This window comes from Eschrichtius robustus, chromosome X (assembly GCF_028021215.1).
Source record: "Eschrichtius robustus isolate mEscRob2 chromosome X, mEscRob2.pri, whole genome shotgun sequence".
In the NCBI taxonomy this organism is placed as follows: Eukaryota; Metazoa; Chordata; class Mammalia; order Artiodactyla; family Eschrichtiidae; genus Eschrichtius; species Eschrichtius robustus.
In genome coordinates this window covers 14188234-14215574 of record NC_090845.1, presented here as the reverse complement: position 1 = coordinate 14215574, position 27341 = coordinate 14188234, and the positions used below count along the sequence as shown (strand labels likewise).

The 27341-nt window shown below is 44.1% G+C and overlaps 1 protein-coding gene across 8 annotated transcripts in view; it reads left to right on the top strand.

The window, feature by feature from the left end:
• The window catches only part of CTPS2 (CTP synthase 2), a 129924-nt gene that overhangs the window by 22602 nt on the left and 79981 nt on the right, over positions 1-27341 (top strand). For 6 of the 8 annotated variants that reach the window (XM_068532805.1, XM_068532807.1, XM_068532809.1 and 3 more), the window contains 11 exons: positions 1229-1399; positions 3549-3649; positions 12310-12426; positions 12704-12787; positions 13655-13735; positions 17018-17169; positions 21057-21189; positions 23426-23514; positions 24662-24756; positions 26737-26799; positions 26906-26949. In XM_068532805.1, the coding sequence (XP_068388906.1) occupies positions 1229-1399; positions 3549-3649; positions 12310-12426; positions 12704-12787; positions 13655-13735; positions 17018-17169; positions 21057-21189; positions 23426-23514; positions 24662-24756; positions 26737-26799; positions 26906-26949 (1130 nt within the window). The remainder of the gene's footprint in view (positions 1-1228; positions 1400-3548; positions 3650-12309; positions 12427-12703; positions 12788-13654; positions 13736-17017; positions 17170-21056; positions 21190-23425; positions 23515-24661; positions 24757-26736; positions 26800-26905; positions 26950-27341) is intronic. The other 2 variants (XM_068532808.1, XM_068532806.1) reach the window with 1 other exon arrangement.

Here is a 27341-nt window from a genome sequence, read left to right as displayed (position 1 = left end):
CTATACACTTTTTAAAAATTAATTAATTACTTAAAAATTGTTTTTTGGCTGTGTTGGGTCTTCGTTGCTGCCCACAGGCTTTCTCTAGTTGTGGTGAGCAGGGGCTACTCTTCATTGTGGCGCGCGGGCTTCTCACTGCGGTGGCTTCTCTTGTTGCAGAGCTTGGGCTCTAGGCACACAGGCTTCAGTAGTTGTGGTGCGCAGACTTCAGTAGTTGTGGCGTGTGGGCTTAGTTGCTCTGCGGCATGTGAAATCTTCCCGGACCAGGGCTCGAACCTGTGTCCGCTGCATTGGCAGGGGATTCTTTTTTTTTATTTATTTATTTTTTTAATCTACTTTTTATTTATTTATTTATTTTTAATTTTTTTTTGGCTGTGTTGGGTCTTCGGTTCGTGCGAGGGCTTTCTCTAGTTACGGCAAGTGGGGGCCACTCTTCATCGCGGTGCGGGGACCGCTCTTCATCGCGGTGCGCGGGCCTTTCACTATCGCGGCCCCTCCCGTTGCGGGGCACAGGCTCCAGACGCGCAGGCTCAGCAGTTGTGGCTCACGGGCCCAGCCGCTCCGTGGCATGCGGGATCTTCCCAGACCAGGGCTCGAACCCGCGTCCCCTGCATTAGCAGGCAGACTCTCAACCACTGCGCCACCAGGGAAGCCCCTGGCAGGGGATTCTTAACCACTGTGCCACCAGGGAAGTCCCAAGTCTTCATCTATATCCTTCTTCATGGTGCTGTTGTGCAGGTGGCTTATTGCTCACTTTCTTTTTGGCCTCAGTTTCACCAAGTCGCCCCGTGGGCTAGTGGAGGCCCTGCTTTTCATCTACTGTCTGTTTAATAGTGACTTTACCCAAGACTGGAATCAATGAAAATTTTCTTATGCCAATTTCAGAGTCCGGGATACTGATGCTTTGAAGTCAATTGCTATTTGTTTTAAAAATTGCTGTTTTGAAGTCCCTTTTTCATGTGGTATATGATGAGTTTGGAAAAGCTAAATCTTGAGGACAGAATTTCAGTAAGCATTTAAAACTACCATAATAGAATACCAGAATTTTTCCAATGCACTTTCATGGATAGAATCGAATTGCTAAATTTTCCCATCGAAATATGGAAATGGTGATACACTATGGCTTATAAATAAGTCTTTTACCAGCTCTTTAATATATTGTGGTCATCTTTGAAAAATAATCTACTGGAAGCAAATCTTTAATTTTTACATTGCCTTTTTATCCCAGGTGAAGTGTTTGTCTTAAATGATGGTGGAGAAGTTGATTTAGACCTTGGAAATTATGAAAGGTTCTTGGATATTAATCTTTATAAAAACAACAACATCACCACTGGGAAGATATATCAACATGTGATCAATAAAGAGAGGCGTGGCGATTACCTGGGGAAAACAGTACAAGGTATTATATTCCACAAACATTAGGGGGCCCTGTGTGCTGAGCACTCACACCCTGCTCAAAATAGACCTGAAGATGAGGGGGTCCCTGTGCTCTACAAGCTCCAATCCTTTTCAAATCCCTGTTTTCTCCTCCTTTTCTTTCCTTCTCTTTTTTTTTTCCTCCAGTTTTATTGAGCTATAATTGACATACAGCACTGTATAAGTTTAGGGTGTACAGCATAATGATTTGACTTACATACATCATGGAATGATGACCGCAATAAGTTTAGTGACCATCCATTATCTCTGATAGACGCAAAATTAAAGAAATAGACAAAAATGTTTCCCTTGTGATGAAAACTCTTAGGATTTACTCTCAACAACTTTCATATATAACATAGAGCAGTGTTAATTATATTTATCATGGTGTGTATTACATCCCTAGTACTTATTTATCTTATGACTGGAAGTTTGTACCTTTTGACCACCTTCATCCAGTCCCCCCTGCCCCATAACCACAAATCTGATCCGTCTTTTTTATGAGTTTGTTTGTTTTCGAAGTATAACTGACCTGCAACACTATGTTAGTTCCTGTTACATAACATAGTGGTTTGATGTTTTTATACATTTCAAAATGATCACCACGATGTCACCATACAAACTTTTACTTTTCATTTTCCTCAAAGGTTTCAAGTTCATCCTCCATGTTCCTGATTGTATTTTCATCAGTCTTTTTTTTTTTTTTAACTAATGTCATTGTTTCCTTTAGTCCATGTATCTGTCCTCTTTCTCTTTCTCTCTTTAGCTTTTATTTATAAAATCCATGGGGAACCATTTATTCATCACAAATCTGATTGGGGTATAGATTTATTTTGGTTTGTTTTTGTCTGTCCTTTATTTAATATGTTCTTTTTCTACTTTTTTCTTGTATCTTTGCATGGATGATGATTACTCCCCTTTGAAGAAGAACAGTGATGGGGGGGGACGTGGGGGGGCGCGGATTGAACTGGAGGGCAGCATGATATGACCCTTTTTTCACCAACCCTTTCCATGGGGGGTGTGATTCTTATTCTCTTTTGTCCTCGAAGAGAGACCCGCAGGCCACCCCCCCACCCCCCCCCCCCACTTGTATTCGTAAGTTCCTACGTGGTAGGGTAAAAGTGCTAATTCCCCATCCCCTTTAAATCACCTTCATGTTGGAAAGCAGCTGAGAAGTAGATAAAGAAGTTGGACAGATGGAGATCAAAAGATCAGCTATGTTACTGCTGACACTGGACGGTGTGGTTTAGATCTTAGCTACAATTGTACTTTCTAATAGTTTTCCCCCAAGTGTAGGTATAGGGAAGACCCGCGGGAGGGAGAGTTGCTGCCTCATACCTGCCACGTCCCAAACTTGGGGAGAAGGCAAGGCCTCAGACCTGGGCCTTTACCCCTGAGCCCTGTGCTGCCCACGTGGAGGCAGAGCCGGACTTACCCCGCCCTCCCAGAAAGGGGGCGGGCTGGGCATGCGTGGTGGGTCGTTCCAACCGCACCAATCAGAGACGACTTCCTCCCGCCTCGCGGGAGCAGGGGGGCCAGGGAGCTGCAGGTGCCGGTAGAGCAGGTGATGGGCGCTGTCCGCGTCAGCTTCCCAGAGGCCAACATTCCTGCTTCGTACGTCACATTAGGTTAGTTGGCTGCATCTTTTTGTCTCTTCGGCTGAGATTAGCAGCCTCAGGCCCCTGGTCAGCATGCAGGCCTCGTCTACACCCTCTGAGTGACCCTTCCACACTGGCTGGCGAATTGCCCAGGGTCTGCAGGGCTGGGCCACTCTGAGACCTTCTTCCCCTTGGAGTCCAGTATTCAGCACCCTTGGCAGCCCTCCTTGCACAGTTTTTAGTTGGCATTATAGGTGTTTTCCATAGATGGCATCAAAGATGGCACTTCTGCTCTCTGTTTCTCTGTGGTTGGTCGATTTCAAGAGAAATGGCATAACATTTAAATGACTAAACCTATGTTGCATCTATAGTATTAATTTCAGTGAGATGGATAATAATGTGAGGACTGTAGCTTGTCTAATTTGCCAGGTGGCTTTCAGGTTATTTGGGAGGTCTAAAGACACTAATACATTCATTTCTCATGACCATGACCGTGAAATAAGCTTTTGTGCTAATTATTACTTCCTTCTACAGTTGTCCCTCACATTACTGATGCTGTCCAGGAGTGGGTTATGAATCAAGCCATGGTGCCTGTGGATGGTCATAAGGAAGAGCCCCAAATATGTGTTATTGAGGCAAGCATGGAACTTTTCTTTATAATTTTATATCCTTATGGGTTTTTAAGCAGCTGATCTTCATTCATTCAACAGATATGTGTAGATGGCCTCATGTGTGCTGGACACCGGCCTAGGAGGTGGAATTACAGCAGGGAGCGACATAGATGGTCCCTGCTTTTGTGGTCACAAGTCAGTGGGCAAGATTGGCTTAAACTGGGTGATTACTCCTGGGGTGGGCGTGCAGCAGTCTGCAAGTGAGGACTGATCAGTCACAGAATGCATTCTACTGAGCGCTGTTTGCAAAGTGCTTTGGAACTAGAGAGAGACCGAGTTAGGGAAGTCAGACTGTAGAGGTGATTTGGAGGTGAGAAGTGAGTATTAGCTGTTTAAAGAAAGAGCATAGTATTTGTACTTGCCACTTGTTCACTGCTTCCCTTCCTCTCAATGTGCAGAATGAGAATAACGTCCATGTACTCCTTATCTGAAGGTCAGTTGACCTAATTGCCAGGCAGGACAGCAGAATAATGAACATTTTGGTTCCTAGAGGCAGACTCCCCAAGTTCACATTTCTGCCCTGACCCCCAAGTGGTGTATGGCTTAGTGGTTAAGAGTCTGGAGCCAGACTGCTTGGGTTCATAGCCCAGCTGGTTTACTTACCAGCTGGGTGACCTTGGACGAGTTTGCTTAACTACTCTGTGCCTCAATTTATTCATCTACCAAGTGGGGATAATGTTTTGAGGAGTAAATAAGCCAATACGTTTAGTGCTTAGATTGTGTCGGATCTATACTAAGTGCTCGAAAATTATTAACCATTGTTAAGATGCTTGTATGACTTGGCAAGTTACTTCTCAAAGTGTCAATGTACTCATCTATAACAATATGATTGTGTAATATTGTAATAACAACAAGATAATAATAACAGGGTTGTTGCCAGAATTATATATAATAATGTAAAAAGCACTTGGCCGTGTCTGGCATTTAGGAGATGCTTAATAAACATGTTAGCTGCTATTATTGTCATCGTTATCAGTGTTTGCAAATAGATATTATGCTACCCACAAGATCCATTTTGTTAATAGTAGAGCTGATAATCTTAACGTAAATGTGCTGTACTATCATATATTAATTATATATTTTGCTACTATAATGGTATGGTTGATAAACTTAATGTAAGTGTATAAGTGTGCTATATAAAATTTTCTCTCCCTTTGTATTTCTTCCTTCACAATTTATGAGGAAAGAGAGGATGCTTCCTTTATAATTTTTAAAAATCGGAGTATAACATAAACACAGAAAAGTGCACATATCACAGATGTATAGCTTGATGAAGTTTTATAAACTGACCATGTCTGCATAACTAGGCTTGCTTCCTTTAAAAAAATTTAATATCTAATACAGTGAATAGTTTGCAAACAAATCAAGGCAATTTAAAGACAAATAGTTTGAGAAAAGAGAAAGGCAGGTAAAAGTGTCAGGAGAATAACATCTGATATGAGAACAAAGATGTAAACCGGGGCATAGCTTGACTCTACGGGGAAGGAGACTTACACGGTCACTCTCTTTATTGATTTTCAGTTTTTAGGACCCATCTCCAGGATGAATCAGAGGAACCTTAAAAGCAGGAATGTGTCATCAACTTTGAAAAGAGGGATCGTGAGGTGGAGGGGGTGGAGGAGTGCTGGAGGGGAAGGAGGGAGGGCAGAAGCTCATTTTACGCTGTGAGTGTCTACAGATACTGTTAGTATTTGGCGGAAAAAGAAGCAGAAGTATCTCAGGTTAGGAAAGTAACCAGTAGAATTAACAACTGAGGTTGATATCTGGGGATGGGGGTACCAGAGAGCTGCATCCTCATCTGTCACAGCAGGAAGTACACCTACGTTCATTACAGGGTGTCTGAAATAGCTAAGTTGAGGAAGAGCTGAGATGGATGAGCTTTGGTTTAGAGCTATGGAGGTAACTACCAGAAGAAATCCCAACAAAGAAGTTAAAGCGCTTGCCGGGCTTCCCTCGTGGTGCAGTGGTTAAGAATCTGCCTGCCAGTGCAGGGGACATGGGTTCGAACCCTGGTCCGGGAAGATCCCACATGCGGAGCAGCTAAGCCCGTGCACCACAACTACTGAGCCTGCGTTCTAGAGCCCACGAGCCACAACTACTGAGCCCGCGTGCCACAACTACTGAAGCCCACGTGCCTAGAGCCCGTGCTCTGCGACAAGAGAAGCCACCGCAATGAGAAGCCCGCACACCGCAACGAAGAGTAGCCCCCGTTCCCCGCAACTAGAGAAAGCCCGCGCGCAGCAACGAAGACCCAACGCAGCCAAAAATAAATAAACAAAGTAAATAAAAAAATAAAGCGCTTGCCTTGGGGAATCAGACTTGGGAGAGGGAAGAGTGGGGCAGGGAACTCTTGCTTTTTATTATAAGCTCTGCTGTACAATTTGGTTTTTAACCATGTGCATGCATTATTTTACTTTTTGAAAAAAAACTTATTAACGTCAACTTGAAGGTGCCATTTAGCAATTTCAAAATCTTTTTTTTAATAAATTTATTTATTTATTTATTTATTTTTGGCTGTGTTGGGTCTTCGTTGCTGCGCGCGGGCTTTCTCTAGTTGCGGCGAGCGGGGGCTACTCTTCGTTGCGGTTCGTGGGCTTCTCATTGCGGTGGCTTCTCTTGTAGCAGAGCACGGGCTCTAGGCACGTGGGCTTCAGTAGTTGTGGCACGCGGGCTCAGTAGTTGTGGCTCGTGGGCTCTAGAACGCAGGCTCAGTAGTTGTAGTGCACAGGCTTAGCTGCTCCGCGGCATGTGGGATCTTCCCGGACCAGGGCTCAAACCCGTGTCCCCTGCATTGGTAGGCGGATTCTCAACCACTGCACCACCAGGGAAGTCCTCAAAATCTTAAAGATCAGCCCAAGACTGATTTTATTCAAGCCCAGCAAAGGGTCGGACAAACCCTCACACCTTTGGTTTACAGTGTTTATTTGTTGCAGAGTACCACCTTGTCCAGTGTGGTAGCCACTCACCACATGGGGCTGTTGAGCATGTGAAAGTAGCCCATCCAAACTGAGATGTGCTGTGAGTTTAAAATATAACTGGGCTTCAAAGACTTAGTATGAAAAAAAAAAGAATGTAAAGTGCCTCATAATTTTAAAAAAATTGGTGGTGTTGAAATGATAATATTTTCGATATACTCTGCTACATAAAATATAGTGTTAAGATTAATTTCTCCAGTTTAATTTTGCTTTTTTCCCATTTATTTATTAATTTAATTTATTTATTTTTGGCTGCGTTGGGTCTTCGTTGCTGCATGCGGGCTTTCTCCAGTTGCAGTGAGCAGGGGCTACTCTTCGTTGCGGTGCACGGGCTTCTGATTGCGGTGGCTTCTCTTGTTGTGGAGCACGGGCTCTTGGCGCGTGGGCTTCAGTAGTTGTGGCTTGCGGGCTCTAGAGCGCAGGCTCAGTAGTTGTGGCGCACAGGCTTAGTTGCTCCGTGGCATGTAGGATCTTCCCAGACCAGGGCTTGAACCTGTGTCCCCTGAATTGGCGGGTGGATTCTTTTTTTTTTAATTTTAATTTTTTATTTTGTAACATCTTTATTGGAGTATTGGAGTAGTTTCTGCTTTATAACAAAGTGAATCAGCTATACATATGTCCCCATATCTCCTCCCTCTTGCGTCTCCCTCCCACCCTCCCTATCCCACCCCTCTAGGTGGTCACAAAGCACCGAGCTGATCTCCCTGTGCTATGCAGCTGCTTCCCACTAGCTATCGATTTTACATTTCGTAGTGTATATATGTCCATGCCACTCTCTCACTTCGTCCCAGCTTACCCTTCCCCCACCCCGTGTCCTCAAGTCCATTCTCTACGTCTGCGTCTTCATTCCTGTCCTGCCCCTAGGTTCTTCATAACCATTTTTTAAAAAAATTCCATATATATGAGTTAGCATACGGTATTTGTTTTTCTCTTTCTGACTTACTTCACTCTGTGTGACAGACTCTGGGTCCATCCACCTCACTACAAATAGTTCAATTTCGTTTCTTTTTATGGCCGAGTAATATTCCATTGTATATATGTGCCACATCTTCTTTATCCATTCATCTGTTGATGGACATTTAGATTGCTTCCATGTCCTGGCTATCGTAAATAGAGCTGCAGTGAACATTGTGGTACATGACTCTTTTGGAATTATGGTTTTCTCAGGGTATATGCCCAGTAGTGGGATTGCTGGGTTGTATGGTAGTTCTATTTGTAGTTTTTTAAGGAACCTCCATACTGTTCTCCATAGTGGCTGTATCAATTTACATTCCCACCAAGAATGCAAGAGGGTTCCCTTTTCTTCACACCCTCTCCAGCATTTATTATGTGTAGATTTTTTGATGATGGCCATTCTGACTGGTGTGAGGTGATACCTCATTGTAGTTTTGATTTGCATTTCTCTAATGATTAGTGATGTTGAGCATTCTTTCGTGTGTTTGTTGGCCATCTGTATATCTTCTTTGGAGAAATGTCTATTTAGGTCTTCTGCCCATTTTTGGATTGGGTTGTTTGTTTTTTTGATATTGAGCTGCATGAGCTGCTTGTAAATTTTGGAGATGAATCCTTTGTCAGTTGCTTCATTTGCAACTATTTTCTCCCATTCTGAGGGTTGTCTTTTCGTCTTGTTTATGGTTTCCTTTGCTGTGCAAAAGCTTTTAAGTTGCATTAGGTCCCATTTGTTTATTTTTGTTTTTATTTCCATTTCTCTAGGAGGTGGGTCAAAAAGGATCTTGCTGTGATTTATGTCATAGAGTCTTCTGCCTATGTTTTCGTCTAAGAGTTTGATAGTGTCTGGCAGGCGGATTCTTAACCACTGCGCCACCAGGGAAGTCCCTAGATTGTGAATTGATGACCATCATAAATTTAGTCAACATCCATCATCTCACATAGTTACAAAATGTTTTTTTTCTTGTGATGAGAACTTTTAAGATTTACTCTCTCAGCAACTTTCAGAGAAAGATTCCTTTCCTTAAAGGCAAAATGGACATTGCACATCTCAAAAATTTGTTTGACTGCTGCTTCAGTTTCGGCTTTGGATAGATCTTAAAATGTTGTTATGGGTGGTATTTTCCCTGTTGTGCGAGGAAAGAATTAACTTAGGACTACTCTAGTAATAACACTGAAAGTTTCTGATCACAATGACGATAATGGTGAACCAGAGGAGAAATGGGACTTTCCAGATTGGCAGAGAGGGTGCAGTGGGGGTGGAAGCAGATATCGTTTAAAGCTTTTGCTTCCTTTTCCGGATTCCCTGCTTACTCCCAGAATAGCCCCCATCAAAAACCAGAAAATGCGTCCTTATGGTTTAGTTTAAGTGCAGACCTCTTTTTTTTCCTACATTTTTTACCCCCATTGGATTCTGGTGTGTTATAGTTAGTGAGCACTTACACCCCTCACCCCCTGCCAGTTTCCTGATTTCATGTTTTATTTCTTGGATTTTCATAATTAAGTTTGCCATTCACTTACAGAATGATCATATATTTCTATCTGTTCCATAGCCAGGAGAATTGAATTTTAATTATGTTTTGTTATCTTAGTTAAAGTTAGTAAAGAATAATTTCTGTAGCAGTGAAATCCTCAGACTTCTTAGTTTGATTCTGTTGTAATTATGGTAACAGGTACTAGAACGCTGTGACCTAGGGCTTATATTGAATTTCAAGACCGTTCTGTCCTGTCCTGACCACTAACCTAAACTCCCAGTGCTGTGTGCAGGTCTCTGGACTTGTGCTGGAGATACGGCAGGCCAGTTCCTGCCCTCATGGGCCTTACAGCCCAGTGGGGTAGAGACAGGAGACAAGGACTCAAATAAAATAATGGCAACTTGTGCTGTGTTACTAGGAAGGGCAGAGACAGGGTGCTTTAGGTGGGTGGTCAGGGTTGGGCTCTCTGAGGGGGACACAGCTCCCCGGGCTGAAGGATAAAAAGGAAGTAAGGTGTAGGTGAAGAAGGTGGGTAGGAGGGCCTAAGGGGCAGGAAGGAAGAGCGTGATTCATCTGAGGACCTAAAAGGCCAGTGGGGCTGAAGCACAGAGGTGGAGGCTGGGGAGTAGGGGGGTGGGAAAGGGGCAGGTGGGAGTGGGGCATGAGATGAGATTAGAGAGATGTTTCAGGGTCAGATCGTGTAGGGCCTTTTGTTGGCTGCCTAAAGGAGTTTAGATTTTATTTTTAGTGAAGCAGTGAGCTGCTGAAGGTTATAAGCATGGGAGAGATGTATTCTGAGTTTTAAAAGGTCACTCTGCTGCTGTATGACAAATGGTTGGTAGGACAGGAGAGGGTGGAAGCTGGGAGGCCATTAAAATTGGGGGCAGCCGGGGCTTCCCTGGTGGCACAGTGGTTGAGAATCTGCCTGCCAATGCAGGGACACGGGTTCGAGCCCTGGTCTGGGAGGATCCCACATGCCGTGGAGCAACTAGGCCCGTGAGCCAGAACTACTGAGCCTGCGCGTCTGGAGCCTGTGCTCCGCAGCAAGAGAGGCCGCGACAGTGAGAGGCCTGCGCACCGCGATGAAGAGTGGCCCCCGCTTGCCACAACTAGAGAAAGCCCTCGCACGGAAACGAAGACCCAACACAGCCATAAAAATAAATAAATAAATTAATTAATTAAAAAAAATTATTGTCATAATCTTCAGTTCTGTCTACTGATCAGTTTGATAAGCTGGTATTATAAAAAAAAACCAAAAATTGGGGGCAGCCAACTTTTTCTGTAAAGGGCCAGATAGTAAATATGTTTAGTTTTGCAGGCCAGAGAGTCTCTGTCAAAGCTACTCCACTCTGCCATTGCAGTGCCCAAGCAGCCTTAGGTGACGTGTGGGTGGGCGTGGCCGTGTGCCAGTATAGCTTCATGTGTGAAAATGGGCAGCAGGCCATCTTAGCCACCCCAGGCTTAGACGATTGCCATAATCCCTGCAAAAGATGGTGTTGGCTTGGGTGTCTAGGGTGGTAGTAGTGGAAATAGCAGTGGAGAGATTTGCAAGAATGTTTTGGAGGTACAGCTCACTGGACAGGGTTGGGTGAGGTAAAGGTGGGAATAGAGGATGATCTCCAGACCTCTAGCTTGAACCAGTCAGTGGTAGGAGATGCTGTTGCTGAGATGAGGGAGAAGCCCCCAGACAAACAGGCCCGGGGCTGCGGGGACCAGGAGTTCAGTTTGGGCCATGGTAAGTTTGAATGCTTACTGATCCATCCAAGATGTCACGGACAAGTTGGCTTCAAAGCCCAGAGGCGCTGGGGGGAGAGGTCAGGGCTGCAAGTAGATTTTGGACCCAGTCGAGTAGCTGAAGCCAGGGAAGATGGTGAATCCTGGGCCTGGGCCCACCATGATGTCTTCTTCCTCAGCATCCAGATCATTCCACTTAGTGCTCAAGTTTTGCTCTTGCTTTATTGTTCTTTAGCTCTGCCTTATTCTCCTCGCTAAATTCCGAGCTCCTCAGGAGCAGGTTGTCTCAAGTTCTTCCCAGCAGCTCATTTAAAGTGTTGAGCCTGTAGTAGATGCTCAAATGCTAAAGAGTTAATTAAAAAATCTGGGTGATAATCTTTAAGTATTTAAATATGGTGAGGTCTACGGCCATACCACCCTGAACGCGCCCAATCTCGTCTAAATATGGTGAGGACGAATGCGTTAAGGTGAATTTTATCCTTGTCTAAAGTAAAATGCTTAAGTAACTTTATTGGAAGTACAATGTAAATTAAGTTAACATTTGTCAAAGGATTACTGTCAGGAATATTCTCGGGGCTTTCGGTACTATTTCTTTCAGAGAGCCAGCATGTTTTAGTACAAGTGATTTAATTCTGGTAGTACCACCATTACAAGAGACTGTTCAGCTGCATACAGGTGTGTGTGTGTGTGTGTGTGTGTATGTGTGTTTGTGTGTGTGTGTTCATGAAGAGAGAGAGAGAGAGAGAGAGAGAGAGAGAGAGAGAGAGAGAATGCTAACTGTTTCACACCGGGCAGAACCAGATGGCTCTCCCTTTTCTAATATTGTCACCGGATTTGAATTCTCCCTTCCAACGGGCCCACTGGTAGAAACTAACTGATCTCACTCCTCTGTGGTGTATATTCTGGATCTTTTTATCTGCTTAGGAATTCCCTTCTCTTTTCTTAAAGTGCTCTTTTTTTTTTTTTTAACAAACCCTTTTTTAAAAAAAATTGATTTATTTATTTATTTTTGGCTGCGTTGGGTCTTCGTTGCTGCGCGCGGGCTTTCTCTAGTTGCGGCGAGCGGGGGCTACTCTTCATCGCGGTGCGTGGGCTTCTCATTGCAGTGGCTTCTCTTGTTGCGGAGCATGGGCTCTAGGTGCACGGGCTTCAGTAGTTGTGGCTCGCGGGCTCTAGAGCGCAGCCTCAGTAGTTGTGGCACACGGGCTTAGTTGCTCCACGGCATGTGGGGCCTTCCCAGAGCAGGGCTCGAACCTGTGTCCCCTGCCTTGGCAGGCCGATTCTTAACCACTGCGCCACCAGGGAAGTCCCGCTCCTTTTCTTTAAAAAAATTTTTTTTCAGTCTTGATGAGATGAAGGGTTGACAGCCTATTAGTGATCCCCCATTTTCGGGGGACTTCAGTTCTCACGCTTAGTGTATTAAGAATTGTTCTGTTAGTCTGTGTACCACGGAAGCTATTTGATCTCTTGTGTCTTTTTTTTCCATTCCCAGCTGGGTGGCACCATTGGAGACATTGAAGGAATGCCATTTGTGGAAGCGTTCAGACAATTCCAGTTTAAAGCAAAAAGAGAGAATTTCTGTAATATCCATGTTAGCCTTGTCCCACAGGTGAGTTTTCCAGATAAGTGTGTAGTCAGCAACTCCTGTAGGTCTTCCTATGATACTCTGTTTATTCCACTTTGTTTTTGTTTTGGCCGCACCGTGTGGCATGTGGGATCTTAGTTCCCTGACCAGGGATTGAACCTGCGCCCCCTGCAGTGAAAGTGCAGAGTCAACCACTGGACCGCCAGGGAAACCCCCTATTCCACATTTTAAACCAGGAAGCCATTCATTATCCAGAAGAGCTAGATGCCCAGTGTACTGACAGTGACCCATTTCTTTTCAGCCCAGTGCTACTGGAGAACAGAAAACCAAACCCACACAAAACAGTGTCCGTGCGCTGAGGGGGTTAGGCCTGTCTCCCGATCTGGTGAGTTAAAGAGAGTGGGTAAGTCTCTTGGAATAGGACCTCCATTTCTTAAACTATAACATCATCTAAGTCCTTCCTAGCTCTCAAATGGTTTCTATGACTGAGCTTTTTGTATCTGGGAGCTGCGGAAGGCTTATTCCCTCATCCTCAAGTGTCGCTTCACACATTTCTAAATTGGCCATCTCTTTTTCTCCAGGTCCTCATTTGATTGGCCACACTGACATCTGGGCAAGTGCAATGTCCTGTCATTTGTGTGGTCCCTGGGTCCCTTAGAGGAAGGTGGGACCTGGGAGATTTTCCTGTGAGCCTGCTAGGTCGGGCTACCCCTGCTCTTATTCATAGCAGTAATCCAGTTATTGCCAGTAGTCTAGATCAGAGGCTGGCAAGTAAGGGCCTGCAGACCCGCCTCCTGTAAAGGAAGTTTCTCTACGACACACTACCACTCATTGTCCGCATTTGTCTCTGGCTGCCTTTGCTCGTGGCGGTACCATGAGGAGTCAGGGCAGCAGCTGCATGACCTGCAAAGCCTAAAGCTTTTACCATCTGGCCCTTTAGAGAAAAGTTTGCCAACCCTTGGTCTGGCTCTTTTCTTGTAGTTTTACAGAAGTAACATTTGTGAGCCTCGAGTCTGTTCGCTAGAAATGCCTTGACATTTCCCACTGGTGGATTTGCGTTGAGTTTGGTTACACTTGCTTGTATTAGTGCTCAGACCAATTTCTCGTAGCCCAGTGGAACTCCCAGGATGGAGAAATGCCCACTCGGTCAAGTCTCCTGGAGCAAAATTAACGTAGCGTCCTCCTGAAAATCAGTGGCGGTGTGAACAGCCCAATTCCTGTCTGCTAACCTGTGCGTAATTGACTTTGACAGATTGTCTGCCGAAGTTCAACGCCCATCGAAATGGCTGTGAAGGAAAAGATTTCTATGTTTTGTCACGTGAACCCTGAACAGGTTAGTGCTGCTCTTTAGATTTGAATGCCTTGCAGGCACTTCTGCTGATGCCAGCATTTTACACCTCTTAAATTATCGTATTACTTTTCACAACATTTATAAAAGATTTGGGGGACTCATATGCAACTATGGCTCCCTTGCCCTTAAGTGAACAGTCTTGAGACTCCTGAAATAGATTGTGTGTTTCACTCCTTAAATTTTAATTATAGGTACAAAACCAGGTGGGTTGTTTTTTTAACTCGCAGTCCAACCTCTAGAGAGAGAACCATTTGAAGCCTGCTTATCGTCTCTTTATCTTGTCTTTCCAGGACACTTACGGCTTTTACTTTGATTTCTCTTTTGTACTTGTTACAGCTTAACTCACCCCAAACCACACATTACGGTGACATTCACACTATCACTTCTGATTACATCAGTGGCCTCAGTTCAGTTCATTGCTACAAAAACCACTGTGACGTGGGTTCAGGTCCTCTGTTCTGCAGGACTTTCCACCTGGGTATCCCAGAGCCGGCTTGTCTTTTCTCTTTCATCTGCTTATCTCTGTCTCTTGTTTGCAATAAGGCTCAGGCACAAGGGATTGGAGTTTAAAAAGTGATATGATGGGTGCTCAGGAAAAGGGCGAGGTTTGGCAGAAACCTTTTGTTTTCTTCAGATTAGCTTGGGGTTCTCTGAAGCCTAAAAACCACCTAATCAGATTTCTGAGTCTCAGGAGGCAGGCTGATGTATTCACTGCCTGATGCTTCAGGGTCAGTGCACAAGTCTGAACTCCTTTGAAAAATGTGATGGCAGGCTTAAAGCACTCTCCTATATCTGTGTGTCATCAAGCCATTTTGGTTTTGTTCCGTTGTTTTTTGTAAATAGTACTTGGTGTGGGTATCACACACATTTAACCTGGTTTCCGAAATAGAAGGATACAGCTTTTAGAGTTGGGTTGCTGAGAGCTCTGAGAACAGGTGATACAGTCCAAACTTTCAACTGTATGAAGTTTCTTTTCTTTTCTTTTTTTTTTTGGCCATGCCACACGGCTTGCGGGATCTTAGTTCCCTGACCAGGGATTGAACCTGGGCCACAGCAGTGAAAGTGCCGAGTCCTAACCCCTGGACCGCCAGGGAATCCTTGAGTTTATTTTCTTTATAACTATAGATTCTGAAGAATGTTCTGTCTCATCAGTCTACAGGCTAGTCTATTAGCCATTTTTTAGCACACTGCTTTTTTTAAAAAAAATTTTTATTGGAGTATAGTTGATTTACAATGTTGTGTTAGTTTCTGCTGTACAGCAAAGTGAATCGGCTATACATATACATATATTCCGTCCTTTTTAGATTTCCTTCCAATTTAGGTCACCGCAGAGCACTGAGTAGAGTTCCCTGTGCTATACAGTAGGTTCTCATTAGTTACCTATTTTATATACAGTAGTGTGTATATGTCAATCCCAATCTCCCAATATCCTCCCCCCACTACTTCCCCCCCCGCCCCCCAGTAACCATAAGTTTGTTTTCTACATCTGTCAGCACATTGCTTTTTCTCATATGAGTTAATTCTCCCTTTTCTTAGTTCCTGGTGAACTTGCATTTAGAGCTCTTCTCACCTGGATTGCTGAGGAGGGAATGGAAAGTCACAGGCGTCTCTGTGATGTTCTGTTACCATGATATTTGAAAAAATGTCTCTGGCTTGGAGGATAAATGAGTAAATAGCTCCACACCTCATGCCTTCCACTTGTGGGAGTTGTGGCTGTCCAGAGATTTATCAATAATTTTAATTAATAATTGGGATGGAGCCTCATATCAGTGACATCTTGGCACTTTGAATTGTATCAGGGAATGCATGGGTGAGACACAGTAGTCTTAAGTATCAAGTTGTCCATGTCCAAACAGCTTAGGAACCCTTGGTTGGATAGCTATGGATTGGGAAAGACTGAACACATAAAGTTGGCAGAACATTTCTTGGCATTTATTTAGGATGTGGCAGATCCTTAAATGCCTGCCAGTAGCCCTTTGCATGTACCTGAGAGGGTGGTGAAAGCTCATTAGGGTGTGAAAAACAACCACACCACCTGGCATTTAAAAGAGCCTTTCTCCCCTCACGAGTGTAATTAATTTGACTGTGTTAATGTGTGCTTCTAAATTTACCCAAATGAAGGGAGCACAGACAAAAGCAACTACAGAGGCAGCAGCAACAACAAATGAGTGAACAAACTTCATACCCACACTTAGAAGACAAGATGTATGTATTCATTGCTACTGCCTTAACCTAGGCTTAGAAGATGGTGCCTTGGGCCATGTGTCTTGGATACTGACATATAAAGCATTCATGTTCCAATACCAAGTCTCTGACACCCGCTGGGGTTCCTGCAGTTCAACTCAGACACTAACTACCTGGAGTGAGCATCGGACTCCGCAGGTCTTTATAAGACTGCCCTGCACTTCAGACACTCGCCGCAGGTTTCTGTTGTCCCAAGCCACCCACGCTTCTGCCGGGCTGACTACAAAGTTGAAGCTTCCCATAACCACCTCAAGTTTGATAATTCTCTAGAATGACTCACAACTCCGGAAAGTGCTATACTTATGATTACTGTTTAATTGTAAAGGGTGCAGGTGAACAGCCAGATGAAGAGAGACATAGGGCAAGTTCTAGGAGAGTCCCAGGCACAAGAACTTTTATCCCTGTGGAGTCAGGGTGCACCACCTTCCCGGTACATCTGTAAATTCACCAGCGAGGGTGCTCCCCTGAGTCCTGATGTTCAGCATTTTGATTGGGGTTTCATTACGTAGGCGTGATTGAGTAAATCATCGGTCACCTGATTGAACTCAGTCTCTAGCCCCTGTCCCCTCCGTGGAGGTCAGGTGGCTGAAAGTTCCAGCCTTCTAATGACCTGCTTGGTTTTTCTGGTGACCAACTCCCATCCTGAAGTCATCTAGGGGCCACCCTGAGTCATCTCATTAACTTGACAAAGTTACCCCTATAACTCAGGAAATTGTGAATGTTTTTGAAGCCCTGTGCCAGGAACTAGGAACAAAGAACGTGTATATAGGGAAAAAATATATATATTCTACCATAGCATCCATGGTTCCAGATGTAGAATAATGACTTCAGTGTTTTGTAATTAGATCCAACTAACCTTGTGTTAATTCTGACTCCTGTTTAGGTTGCTGTGTTCTTGGTTTTCTTCTGTCAGTATAAATAAACTGCCATCTCTCTTGAGTTTTGGCTCATTCTTACGTTCATTTTTGTGGCATACTTGAGTTGTTCCATTAAATATGGTGTTTTATCATCATTAATCAGGTTATATGTATCCACGATGTTTCTTCCACCTACCGAGTACCTGTGCTTTTGGAGGAACAAGGCATCGTTAAATATTTCAAAGAGAGATTGGATCTGCCTATTGGGGATTCTGCAAGTAATTTGCTTTTCAAGTGGAGAAATATGGCTGACAGGTACTGTGAAAGGAATTACTAATGTAATTTTTCATAATTCTTGGGTTTGGGGGTAGCATTGAGGTGTACCTTAAAAGGTAACTATGTAGCATTCCACTTTCCACATGGGTATGTTTGGTTCTGGAAATAGCTAAAGCTCTAGCATATTGTTAGGGTGTTTTGCTGTGCTCTGAAGATTTCTGGGGCCTTTGATTTTGCTCTACTAAAGCAAAGTGAATTGAAGGCATTTGGATTCCAGAATTTTAAAAAACCTTTGGAAGCATTTATTTATTAGTTTGTTATTTAGTTTCTGAATATTTTAAACAGTTTAAAATGCTACAGGCTTTGTTTTGTTTTGTTTTGCTTATTTTTAAGATTTGGCTAACATTTCTTAAAGAAAATCCTTCTGAATGGGAAGTTTTGGCTATGGCATTGTTGTTCTATCCTGCAGTTATTAACTATCAGTATCGGCATTAAAAACCCCTGATAGGTTTTAGCTTTAAGACAATCATATTAATTTCAGCAAGGTTTGTCTAATTTGATGTCGTATACAGATTAAATCCCCATCACCTGTTTTCTTTTACTAAATGTTGATGAGGCGTGACTCCATAAAGTCCTGGCTGCTTGACTTCTCCTGCAGCTGAAGTAGAGGCAATAGGCGCAGTAGTTACAAATGAAGGCTCTGGTGTTGCTAAGGAGTAGATCTTAAAAGTTCTCATCACACAAAAAAATTTGTAACTATGTGCAGTGATAGATGTTAACTAGAATATCGTGGTCATCATTTTGTAATATATAAATATATTGAATCATTAGGTTGTACATCTGGAACTAATGTAATGTTGTATGTCAGTTATATCTCAATGAAAAAACGTAAGCTCTGGTGTCAGGCACCATAGATTCAGACCCCAGCTTCTCCTTTCACTAGCTGTTTGAGTTTGGGCAGATTACTTAACCTCTCTGGGCTTATTCTCCCATCCATATATAATGGGGGGATACTAGTACCACGTTGTGGCACTTATGAGAGAAAATACACCAGGCCTTAACATCACATCAGGCACTATTGGTTACTGATGTCGGTAACAATAATTTAAGTGATTTGATGATGACAAAATCCCAACCTTTGGTAGATGACTAGTAGATTGAAAGTTCTTTTGCCCTTTCACTTTAAAATTTTAAAAGCGTTTTAGAATTTCTGGGGCAAGAAGAATCACGAACAAAGTGCATTTTCGGAACGTAGGTGCTCCCATGACTGGTGACACAGCTAAGCCCCTGTCCTCCAGAATGCTTAAGGAATCAGTCACTTTGTAGGAATTTTCTGAGTAGCTTGGGGCTGATCCTCTTTAAGCACTAGAAACTTTAATATTTTAACTCTTTGTGTTGGTAATAGTTCTAAATTTTACTCTATGCCTCTGTGCTTTTTAAAGCCAGTGTTTGGTTTTTGTATTAGTTTCCTGTGTCTGCTGTAATAAGTTACCACAAAATGGGTGGCTTAAACCAATAGAAATTTGTTCTGTCACAGTTGTGGAGGTTAGAAGTCCTGAATCAAGGTGTCAGCAGGGTTGGTTCCTTCTGGAACTCTGAGGGAGAATCTGTTCCATGCGTTTCTCCTGGCTTCTGGGGGCTAGCTTCCTTGGTGTTCCTTGGCTTGTGGGCGCATCACTCCAGTCTCTGCCTCTCTTGTCGCATGTCCTTCTCCTTTGTGTCTTCTTCCTTTCACTTTTATAAGGATGCTTGTCTTTGCAGTTAGGGTCCATTCTAATCCAGGATGATCTCAACTGGAGATCCTTAACTTAACTGCATCTGCAAAGACCCTGTTTTCCAGATGTGGGCACATTCATAGGTTCCGGGGGACATATGTTTTTTGGGGCCACCATTCAGTTCAGGATTCAAGCAAAGGGGATATTGAGCATCAGTCCCTCTGCATCATGTTGGCCGTGATGTTGGTTCATTGGTCATGGCAGTGTGAAGTGTCCATTCTTTAGGCCCTGTCCCCTCAGTACAGCCTGTAGAGAGATACAAGGAGGCACACAGAGGTCAAAGGGACGGCGTTGATCGTGGAGGTCCAGTGCTGCCCATAGGCCAGGGGTCCCTGGTTGAGCTGGGTGGAAGAACTTGCCTGGGTCTTGAGGTGGGGACAACCCTGCCTCCCCGGGAACCTTCCTGCTGGGGGATGGGCTTACAAAGCCGACCAGCTGACTGCAGTGTCAGCTGCTGCGTCACGCCCAGCTGATGGCTGAATGGAGAGCACGAGGGGAGGGAGGTGCTTGGCTGGTCCGGGCAGTGCTCCATGAGCCCAGCCTGCAGGGCCAAGAGGGAAAGAGAGCACGGGGGCGTGGGCTCAGCATACCTCCCTGGACGGCGGCTGGACTGACCCAGTGGCCTCCCCTGTTCCCCCCGACCACCCCGCCCCGGGAAGACCCGCAACGAGTGAGTGGAAGGAGGAGTGGGTGCAAGGAGGGACAGGATGCGCCCCCCGACCCCACATCGTCTTGGAATCTTGGCTTGATACCAACTTGCTTTGTTACCTGAGTCCTTTCTGTAGAGCTGGGGCGAAGCACGGTCAGGCAGGCAGGCAGTCTCCACAGCGACATAAAATTAACTGGTAAGTTAAAGGTTTACCATCTTTCTCTCACGTTCTTCAGTCACCTTCCTAGAAAGCCACCTCTGCTGTCAGTTTTGACTTCTTAGCTCCTTGTGCCTTTTTCACCTCCCAGCCTGTTTCCATCAGGCTTCTCTTTCACTCTTTGCAGATGTTGATATGAAGGAGGAATATTCCTCATCCCGCTAACATTTTTGTTCTAAGCTGTTTGGGGAACAGTTTGCTTCAAAGCCCTAAAAGATCTTCAGCCCCAAGTGACATTCCCGCATACTTAGTACCAGACCAGGCATTTTTCATGTTCCTTGAACAGATCTCCTGACGAAAGCAACGGTAAAGATTATGTCTCTAATGGTAAAATGTGATTGAGTGTCTCATGTAGAATGGAATTTTCTCATAAAAATGATCTAAGTGGCTTATAGTATTTTAAATAGTTCTCTCAGCACCATTCTTCAGGAATGCCATAAATAACCTGGCTTTTGTGGGCCAGCTGGGAATGTAACAATTTTTAATGTAGACACTTTGAATGCATTTTCTTATATCACCTTACAAAGTTAGTATTGGAGTGTTTCCTATTGACACTGAGAATGCATTTTCTTATACAGTGTCACGTTATAAATGAATTTCAGGACAGCTCATGTTTATGAGATGGGGAGAGCTTTTTTTAAAAATATTTATTATTTATTTTTGGTTGCATTGGGTCTTTGTTGCTGTGCACAGGCTTTCTCTAGTTGCGGCGAGTGGGGGCTACTCTTCGTTGCCGTGCATGGGCTTCTCATTGTGATGGCTTCTCTTGTTGCGGAGCACGGGCTCTAGGCGCGTGGGCTTCAGTAGTTGTGGCACGTGGGCTCAGTAGTTATGGCTCACGGGCTCTAGAGCACAGGCTCAGTTGTAGCACACGGGCTTTGTTGCTCCACGGCATGTGGGATCTTCCCAGACCAGGGCTCGAACCTGTGTTCCCTGCATTGGCAGGCGGATTCTTAACCACTGCCACCAGGGAAGCCTGGGGAGAGCTTTTTTATTTTTTATTTTTAATGCTTTTAATTTTTTCTCTGATATACTCTCCTCAGATTTATATCTTTGCCTGCTTATGTAAGCCAATGTTGGGCTTTCTCATGATTTTCAAATCTCTTGGGGTACAGATTGTTATTCTTTGGGGGTGGGGTGGGGAATCTGAGTCAAGTACATCAAGTTCAAGGCACGTCTGCTCCTCAGGTTTTAAAAAGTGCCTTGGGATAAGAACAGTGGCTGTCATTATGCTTGTGATGTGATGTTACATGCATATAACCTTTAAGCTTGTTTTCCTTCCCAGGTATGAAAGGTTACAGAAAACGTGTTCCATAGCCCTGGTTGGCAAATACACCAAGCTCAGGGACTGCTATGCCTCCGTGTTCAAAGCCCTGGAACACTCAGCGTTGGCCATCAACCGCAAGTTGAATCTGATGGTGAGCCCCTCCCTGGTCTTCTGCATATTTCAGGCATTCATTGTGAAATCTCGTGTTGCAGAGAGGCAGGTTGTGTTCAAGGATCCCCAAGTCCACCTCCAGGGTTAATGATTCACCAGGAGGACACAGAGGACTCAGCATACAGCTGTACTCACGATTATGACTTATTTTAGTGATAGGATGCAGAGCCAAATCAGCAAAGGAAAAGGCACGTGGGATGAAGTCTGGGGAAACCAGGTGTAAGCTTCCAACAGCCCTCCTCCAGTGGAGTCACAGAGGACGTGCTTAAATCCCCCAGCAGCGAGCTGTAACAGCACAGGTGAAGTGCTGTCTACCAGGGAAGCTCATTAGAGACTCAGCGCCCGGGGTTTTTACTGGGAGCTGGTCACACAGATGCTCTCTGCCTCCTGAGTGTCAAAATTCCAGACTCCCAGGAGGAAAGCAGGTGTTCAGCTTAAATCATGTTGTTTCTTCAAACACTGTAGGCACACTGAGCCACTCTTACTGGTTCTTGGGAATGGTGGGAACCCTCCCCAGATCCAAGTTCCAGATGCCAGACAAGGCCCAAACTTGTAAGCAGGCATTTCCAAGGATTTCAGTCTGTTAACTTTTTTCTGCATACAGGTTTAAGGCACAGTTTTTGAAATTAGGCTTTGCACATTCAGGGACATATATACTTCATGCTCATTTAACTATTTTGTGTTTGTCTAATGAGAAAATAATAGAACTTTATTTCCCGTTTAGCGTGGGAATTGAACCCAGATTTTTAAAATGCCATATTTATATATATTTCCCTTTCTAACTTGAAGGACTGATATCTGGCAAACAGTGATTGTTTGTTTTTTAAACAGTATTATGGGATAGCAGAGGTGGAGTTATATATAGCTTGAGTATATTCTTTGTTAGATATAGAAGTAGTATATGCTCAGTGTAGAAAATTTAAGCAAAGCATAATGTAAAATGCAGAAAGTGGAAGGTTCTTCCTCCGTGAAATCCCACTTCTCTTGTTGTACCTGTCGTTCCCAGTTTGATGCATATCTTTCTAGAGTTTTCTCTCCCTATATAAATGTTTATATTTAATGTTATTCTCTCTGGGTATATCACAGTTTAGGGAGGCCTTATTATCTTGATTTAAATGGTAAAACCTTAATATAATGAGCCAAAAGATACACTTATATGTTCAGGAAACTTAGTAACTTCCAGCTTAGGACCTATCCGGTTTTCTCTCACCTCTCTGTAGCTTCCTTCTCTAGTCACTGTTTATTTTTGACTTTCCAGGGAACAGTTCCCTCCCTGTTCTTCCTCTCCCTTCCTAGTCCGCCAGACCCTCATAGAAAAAAGAAAACAATAGAAAATCTGTTATAATACTAATTTTATAAAGTAAAATTTTGTATCTTAAGATATATTCAGATAGTAATTTTTACAACAGAAATTCGAAAATAATAGAGACATATAGGGACTGTTATGTACATAGGAATTGTTGTACATGTTTTTCACGTAGTAGAATTCATTGATGGTGGCTTCTACTAAGTACTGTTTGAATCATGGGCTTGTGCTGTGTTTATCTCGCCTGGCTTTTGCAGTAATTTCCCGACTGGTTTTCAGTTTTCCTTCCCTTTCCTTCACTGAGCCAGAGTGATTTTTCTAAGATCGCTCTCTGTTCCTTCAGATCTTTCAGTGGCTTCAAGTATAAACTTCTCTCACTGGATGGAGCTTCTTTTGAGGTCCCCAGAGTGGTCACCACTTTCTGTTTTTTGTTTTTTGTCTTTCTGGTTTTTGAAGCTGTTCCTTCACAGCCCTCCCCCACCCCCCGCACCCCTTCCCACTTGCCCCCCAACTGCACACACGCGCTCGGCTCGCGTCCACTCATCCTCGAGGGCTTAGCTTCTTGGACATCCCCTTCCCAGAGGGCTTCCCCGAAGGCGCTCTTGCCTGTCTTCTCTCCAGTCCGCATACGTATCAGCTGCGGCTCCTGGTTCCTTCTGCAGCGTTCTCTTCTTTGCCCATCGTAGCCATTACCTCCCTGTGATGTGGATGCCTGTTTATTTGGTTTCATAACCTGCCTGAAAGATTGTAAGAGCCACAAGACAGAGATGGTGCTTTTCTATGCTAAGTGACCAGTACAGTGTTTGCATAATAAGTAGTCATCGAATAATTGTGTCAGTATTAGATGGCTCTAGTATTTTCCAGTTTTTATTTTCCTGAAATGTTCCTTTAACTTGTTGCATGTTTTTAGTACATAGACTCCATTGATCTGGAGCAGACTACCGAAACTGAGGACGCTGTGAAATTCCACGAAGCTTGGCAGAAACTCTGCAAAGCTGAGTAAGTACCGAGGACCATCCACTCCAGTTAGGAGAACGCCATTGTGAGTTTTTCCATGATTCGATTTACCCCAATTACTAATTTTTGTGCATTTTGAAGTGTAGTTTGGAGTACTCGTGGTGATTCTGGATGGCTGTGCTGCATTCACGCTGCATTTACTTTGAAACGTGCCATGTCAATGTTAGGGGCACGTGCAGTGGAGATGGTTTTATTCTGGGGAGGATGACGATACCGTATTGGCGGGAAAGTGAGCTGATGCTACTGAAAGATGCAGAGGTGGACCTTACATATACAAAGTTAAAGTGCAAGAATGACAATCCTCCCTCCTCTCTTGGTTTTATTTTCTTTTCCACATCCTTTGATTCTAGGTTTTATTTTGTAAGTAAGCAATAAAGCTTTTGGGGGTGGCATTGTGTTGTGAGGGTAGCATGGCCCTTGGGTTTTTCTCTTGAACGCTTGTGTTTTTGTTTTTTTAAAAAAATTTATTTATTTATTTATTTTTGGCTGTGTTGGGGCTTTGTTGCTGCGCGTGGGCTTTCTCTAGGTACGGTGAGCAGGGGCTACTCTTCGTTGTCGTGCGCGGGCTTCTCATTGCGGTGGCCTCTCTTGTTGCGGAGCACGGGCTCTAGGCACACGGGCACACAACAGTAGTTGTGGCGCATGGGCTTAGTTGCTCCACGGCATGTGGGATCTTCCCAGACCAGGGATCAAACCCGTGTCCCCTGCATTGGCAGGAGGATTCTTAACCACTGTGCCACCAGGGAAGCCCCAGAGGTCTTAACATTTGTATAAAAGTACTTTTAAAAGAACCTTAACCTATTTTTATTCAGATAATTCTTTCAGTGGCATTTTTAATTGAATTGAGCTTCTCAGTCACTATGCTCACGTGCTGCAAAGACCTATGAGAAAATATATATCAAGGTCAGTTGTGAGAAATTGTTGCAACTTCTTTATAACATTGGGAGGATTTCAAGAAGAAAGTTCAGGATGTGAAATCATGTAATCAGTTCTGAAAACAGACTCCAAGCGTATTCTCTAGCAGCTGTGCCAAGTGTCGGATTTGGGATCAATAAGCATGAATGGCTGAAAACAAGAGTTTACAAATAAAAATAATGTCAAATTTCCCCTCCTCTTGTGTTGCTTGCAGTGGTGTTCTTGTGCCAGGAGGCTTCGGAATCAGAGGAACGTTGGGAAAACTCCAGGCGATTTCTTGGGCACGGTCAAGGAAGATTCCTTTTCTGGGTAAAACTGATGTTTATGAATCCTAACTATGAGTTTTTTAGATTTTTGACACCTAGTAGGGTAACATGTAATAGAGTTGGTTAATGTGAAAAGTGTGATCTTGAATTTGAATATTCAGGTGCCAAATAGTTTGCTACAGGGTCTGGAAACTATATTCTGCAAGCCTTACCTGGCTTGCAGCGTTTTTGTAAATAAAGCTTTATTGGAACACAGCCACACCAATTGGTTTACATATTGTCTGTGGCTGTTTTCGCGATACAGTGGCAGAGTTTGAGACCCTACAGCCTGCAAGGCCTAAAATCTCTACTCTCTGGCCCTTGGCCAAAAACATTTGCCAGCCCAGGAGAACTTACCACTGTTCTGGTTGTGTAGCAAGAGGCTGGGAGGAACCTCTGTTCATACCTGCCCTTCTCCGATTCCACCTTTCACCACTTCGAGCAAACATCTCAACAGAATGCCACAATGTTATTTCTCATCAGAAAAAAAAGCTTAACTTGAAATTTATATGCTCCTTCTAGAAAAGATAATACAGAAAGACCATCCAACATTACAGGGGCAGCTCTGTTAAGATTTAGTAGAGCTGGGTCTTTTCAATGCTTTTGTTCAAATTGCAAAGCATGGCTTCTGGAGCAATGGAACCAGATGAAATGGAACACTGATGGGATAAAGGCAGCCCTGCAGCTGGGGATTCAGGCGGAAGAGGGAGTGGGGAGAGGCCATGTTTCATGCTGTGCTTGCATGGGCTGGTGGGTTTATGAACTGACTGGACCGGCTTTGGTACTCTTTACTTAATATCATCAGACTGTTCATTTTCCCCCTTGCCTGTTCTTTGATTAGCTTCCTAGACGCTCTCCACTTGGGATCCATTTTCAAAAGAGAAGCCAGGAGTAGTTACCTTGATACCTTGCTTTGTTTTATCCATCTAAGCTCATCTGGGCCACTGTTTTCTTTTGAAGTAATCTTGTTTAGTTTCTGTCTGAACGTGGTTAGCGTTCTTCAGATAATTTTCACTGTGTAGAATAGTTTGCAGCTCTTTAAATTTCTCTTTAACACACTGTCTCTTTATGTCCTAGCCTTATGAAACTTTCTAAAGTGCCCCCAAAGCACTCAGCTGTTTCACGCTTATTGACTTTTGTTCTGGCGTGCCCGGTATATTGACTGCTCTCTCCTTTGAGCCCCTGTGTACCTTGAATATATCTATAAAAGCATCTGGAATGCTCCTTGGCATTTGTTTATTGGAGAGAATCGGTGGGCCGCAGTGAATGTGGAGATCAGCGAGGGGCACATCCCTGTGGCAACAGGCCTGGGCCTACACAGGTCCCCTTTTCTCCTTACTGAGCTCTCCGTTCAGTTCCATTTGGCCTCTCCGTCGCGCTCCAGCCTGCGGTGGAGGTACCAGCTCCCCCAGCTGCTGCTGTTTCCCTGCAGTGAGGTTTAGGGCTGTTCTGGGCTCAGCAGCTGGGCACAGACCTCCCGCTCCCCTGCCCGCCTGTAGGTGCTCCTTGGATCCCAGCCTGCTGGCCAGCCGGGGGCTGCCCACAAGCAGAGCCCGCATTTAAGGCCGTGAATCTACCTTGAGAAGAGGGGGTGTGAAGTCCCAGCCCACGGAGACTCCCTCTTGAACTGGGGTGTTGTTAGACATTCTCTGAAGGAGTCGGGCGCTTTGGGGCAGCTCTGCAGCCCACAAGTGTGCCTCGATCTAGAGACACATTTGCAGGGAGGCAGATTTGCCTTTTGGACCTTGCCTTCTCCTTTCCTGCCCTTTTCTGACCTCGCATTTATTCCTCCTCGAGTTTGGGTTGTCCAACCCCTTCCCTGCCCCTGCCACATGTGTTCTGAGGGCAGAGGCTACAGCAGCAAACTTGCTTTTTTGGAGCCTACATTCTAGATGGAGGAGATAGACAGCAAATAAATGAACAGAAAATACGAAGCAGTACAAAATAACGTTCATTTGCTTTATATATGTGCTTTTTAAAATAGGAGTTTGCCTTGGGATGCAACTGGCAGTGATAGAATTTGCGAGAAACTGCCTTAACTTGAAAGGTAAGTCTGAGATTTTCTAATAACCTCTTAGTAAAAAGCATTCTTATTACTTGAAGTATTTTTCAGTACTATTGGTGAGTTACTGAACTCATTTCTTTATCTTCAGATGCTGATTCCACAGAATTTGAGCCAAATGCCCATGTTCCTGTGGTAAGTGGCTTAACTTTCTGGGTTGGGTCATTGTTTTGTTTCTGGCTCTGGCATAAACTCATGAGGGGTTATTCTTATTATTTTCTTCACTCTGACATCAGGACATTTTAATTATATATGATTTTTCTTATTCTTATTACTCTTATTGTTATTAGTTTATATCAGACCACTTTGTTCTCAATCGTCCACCTTGTCAGTTGTGCCTTGAAGGAAGACACAGTCCTAGATTGGTTTCTCTTTGCAGTAGTTTTCAAGCTGAACGTTTAGGAAAGGGTTGAGTTGACTGTGACGACAGTTGATCACAGCTGATGTGAACACACAGGCTGTCCTGTCTCTAGACCCATCCCCGTCTGTTCTTCTGCTGCTCCTCATCTTTCACCGATTCCTTTTCC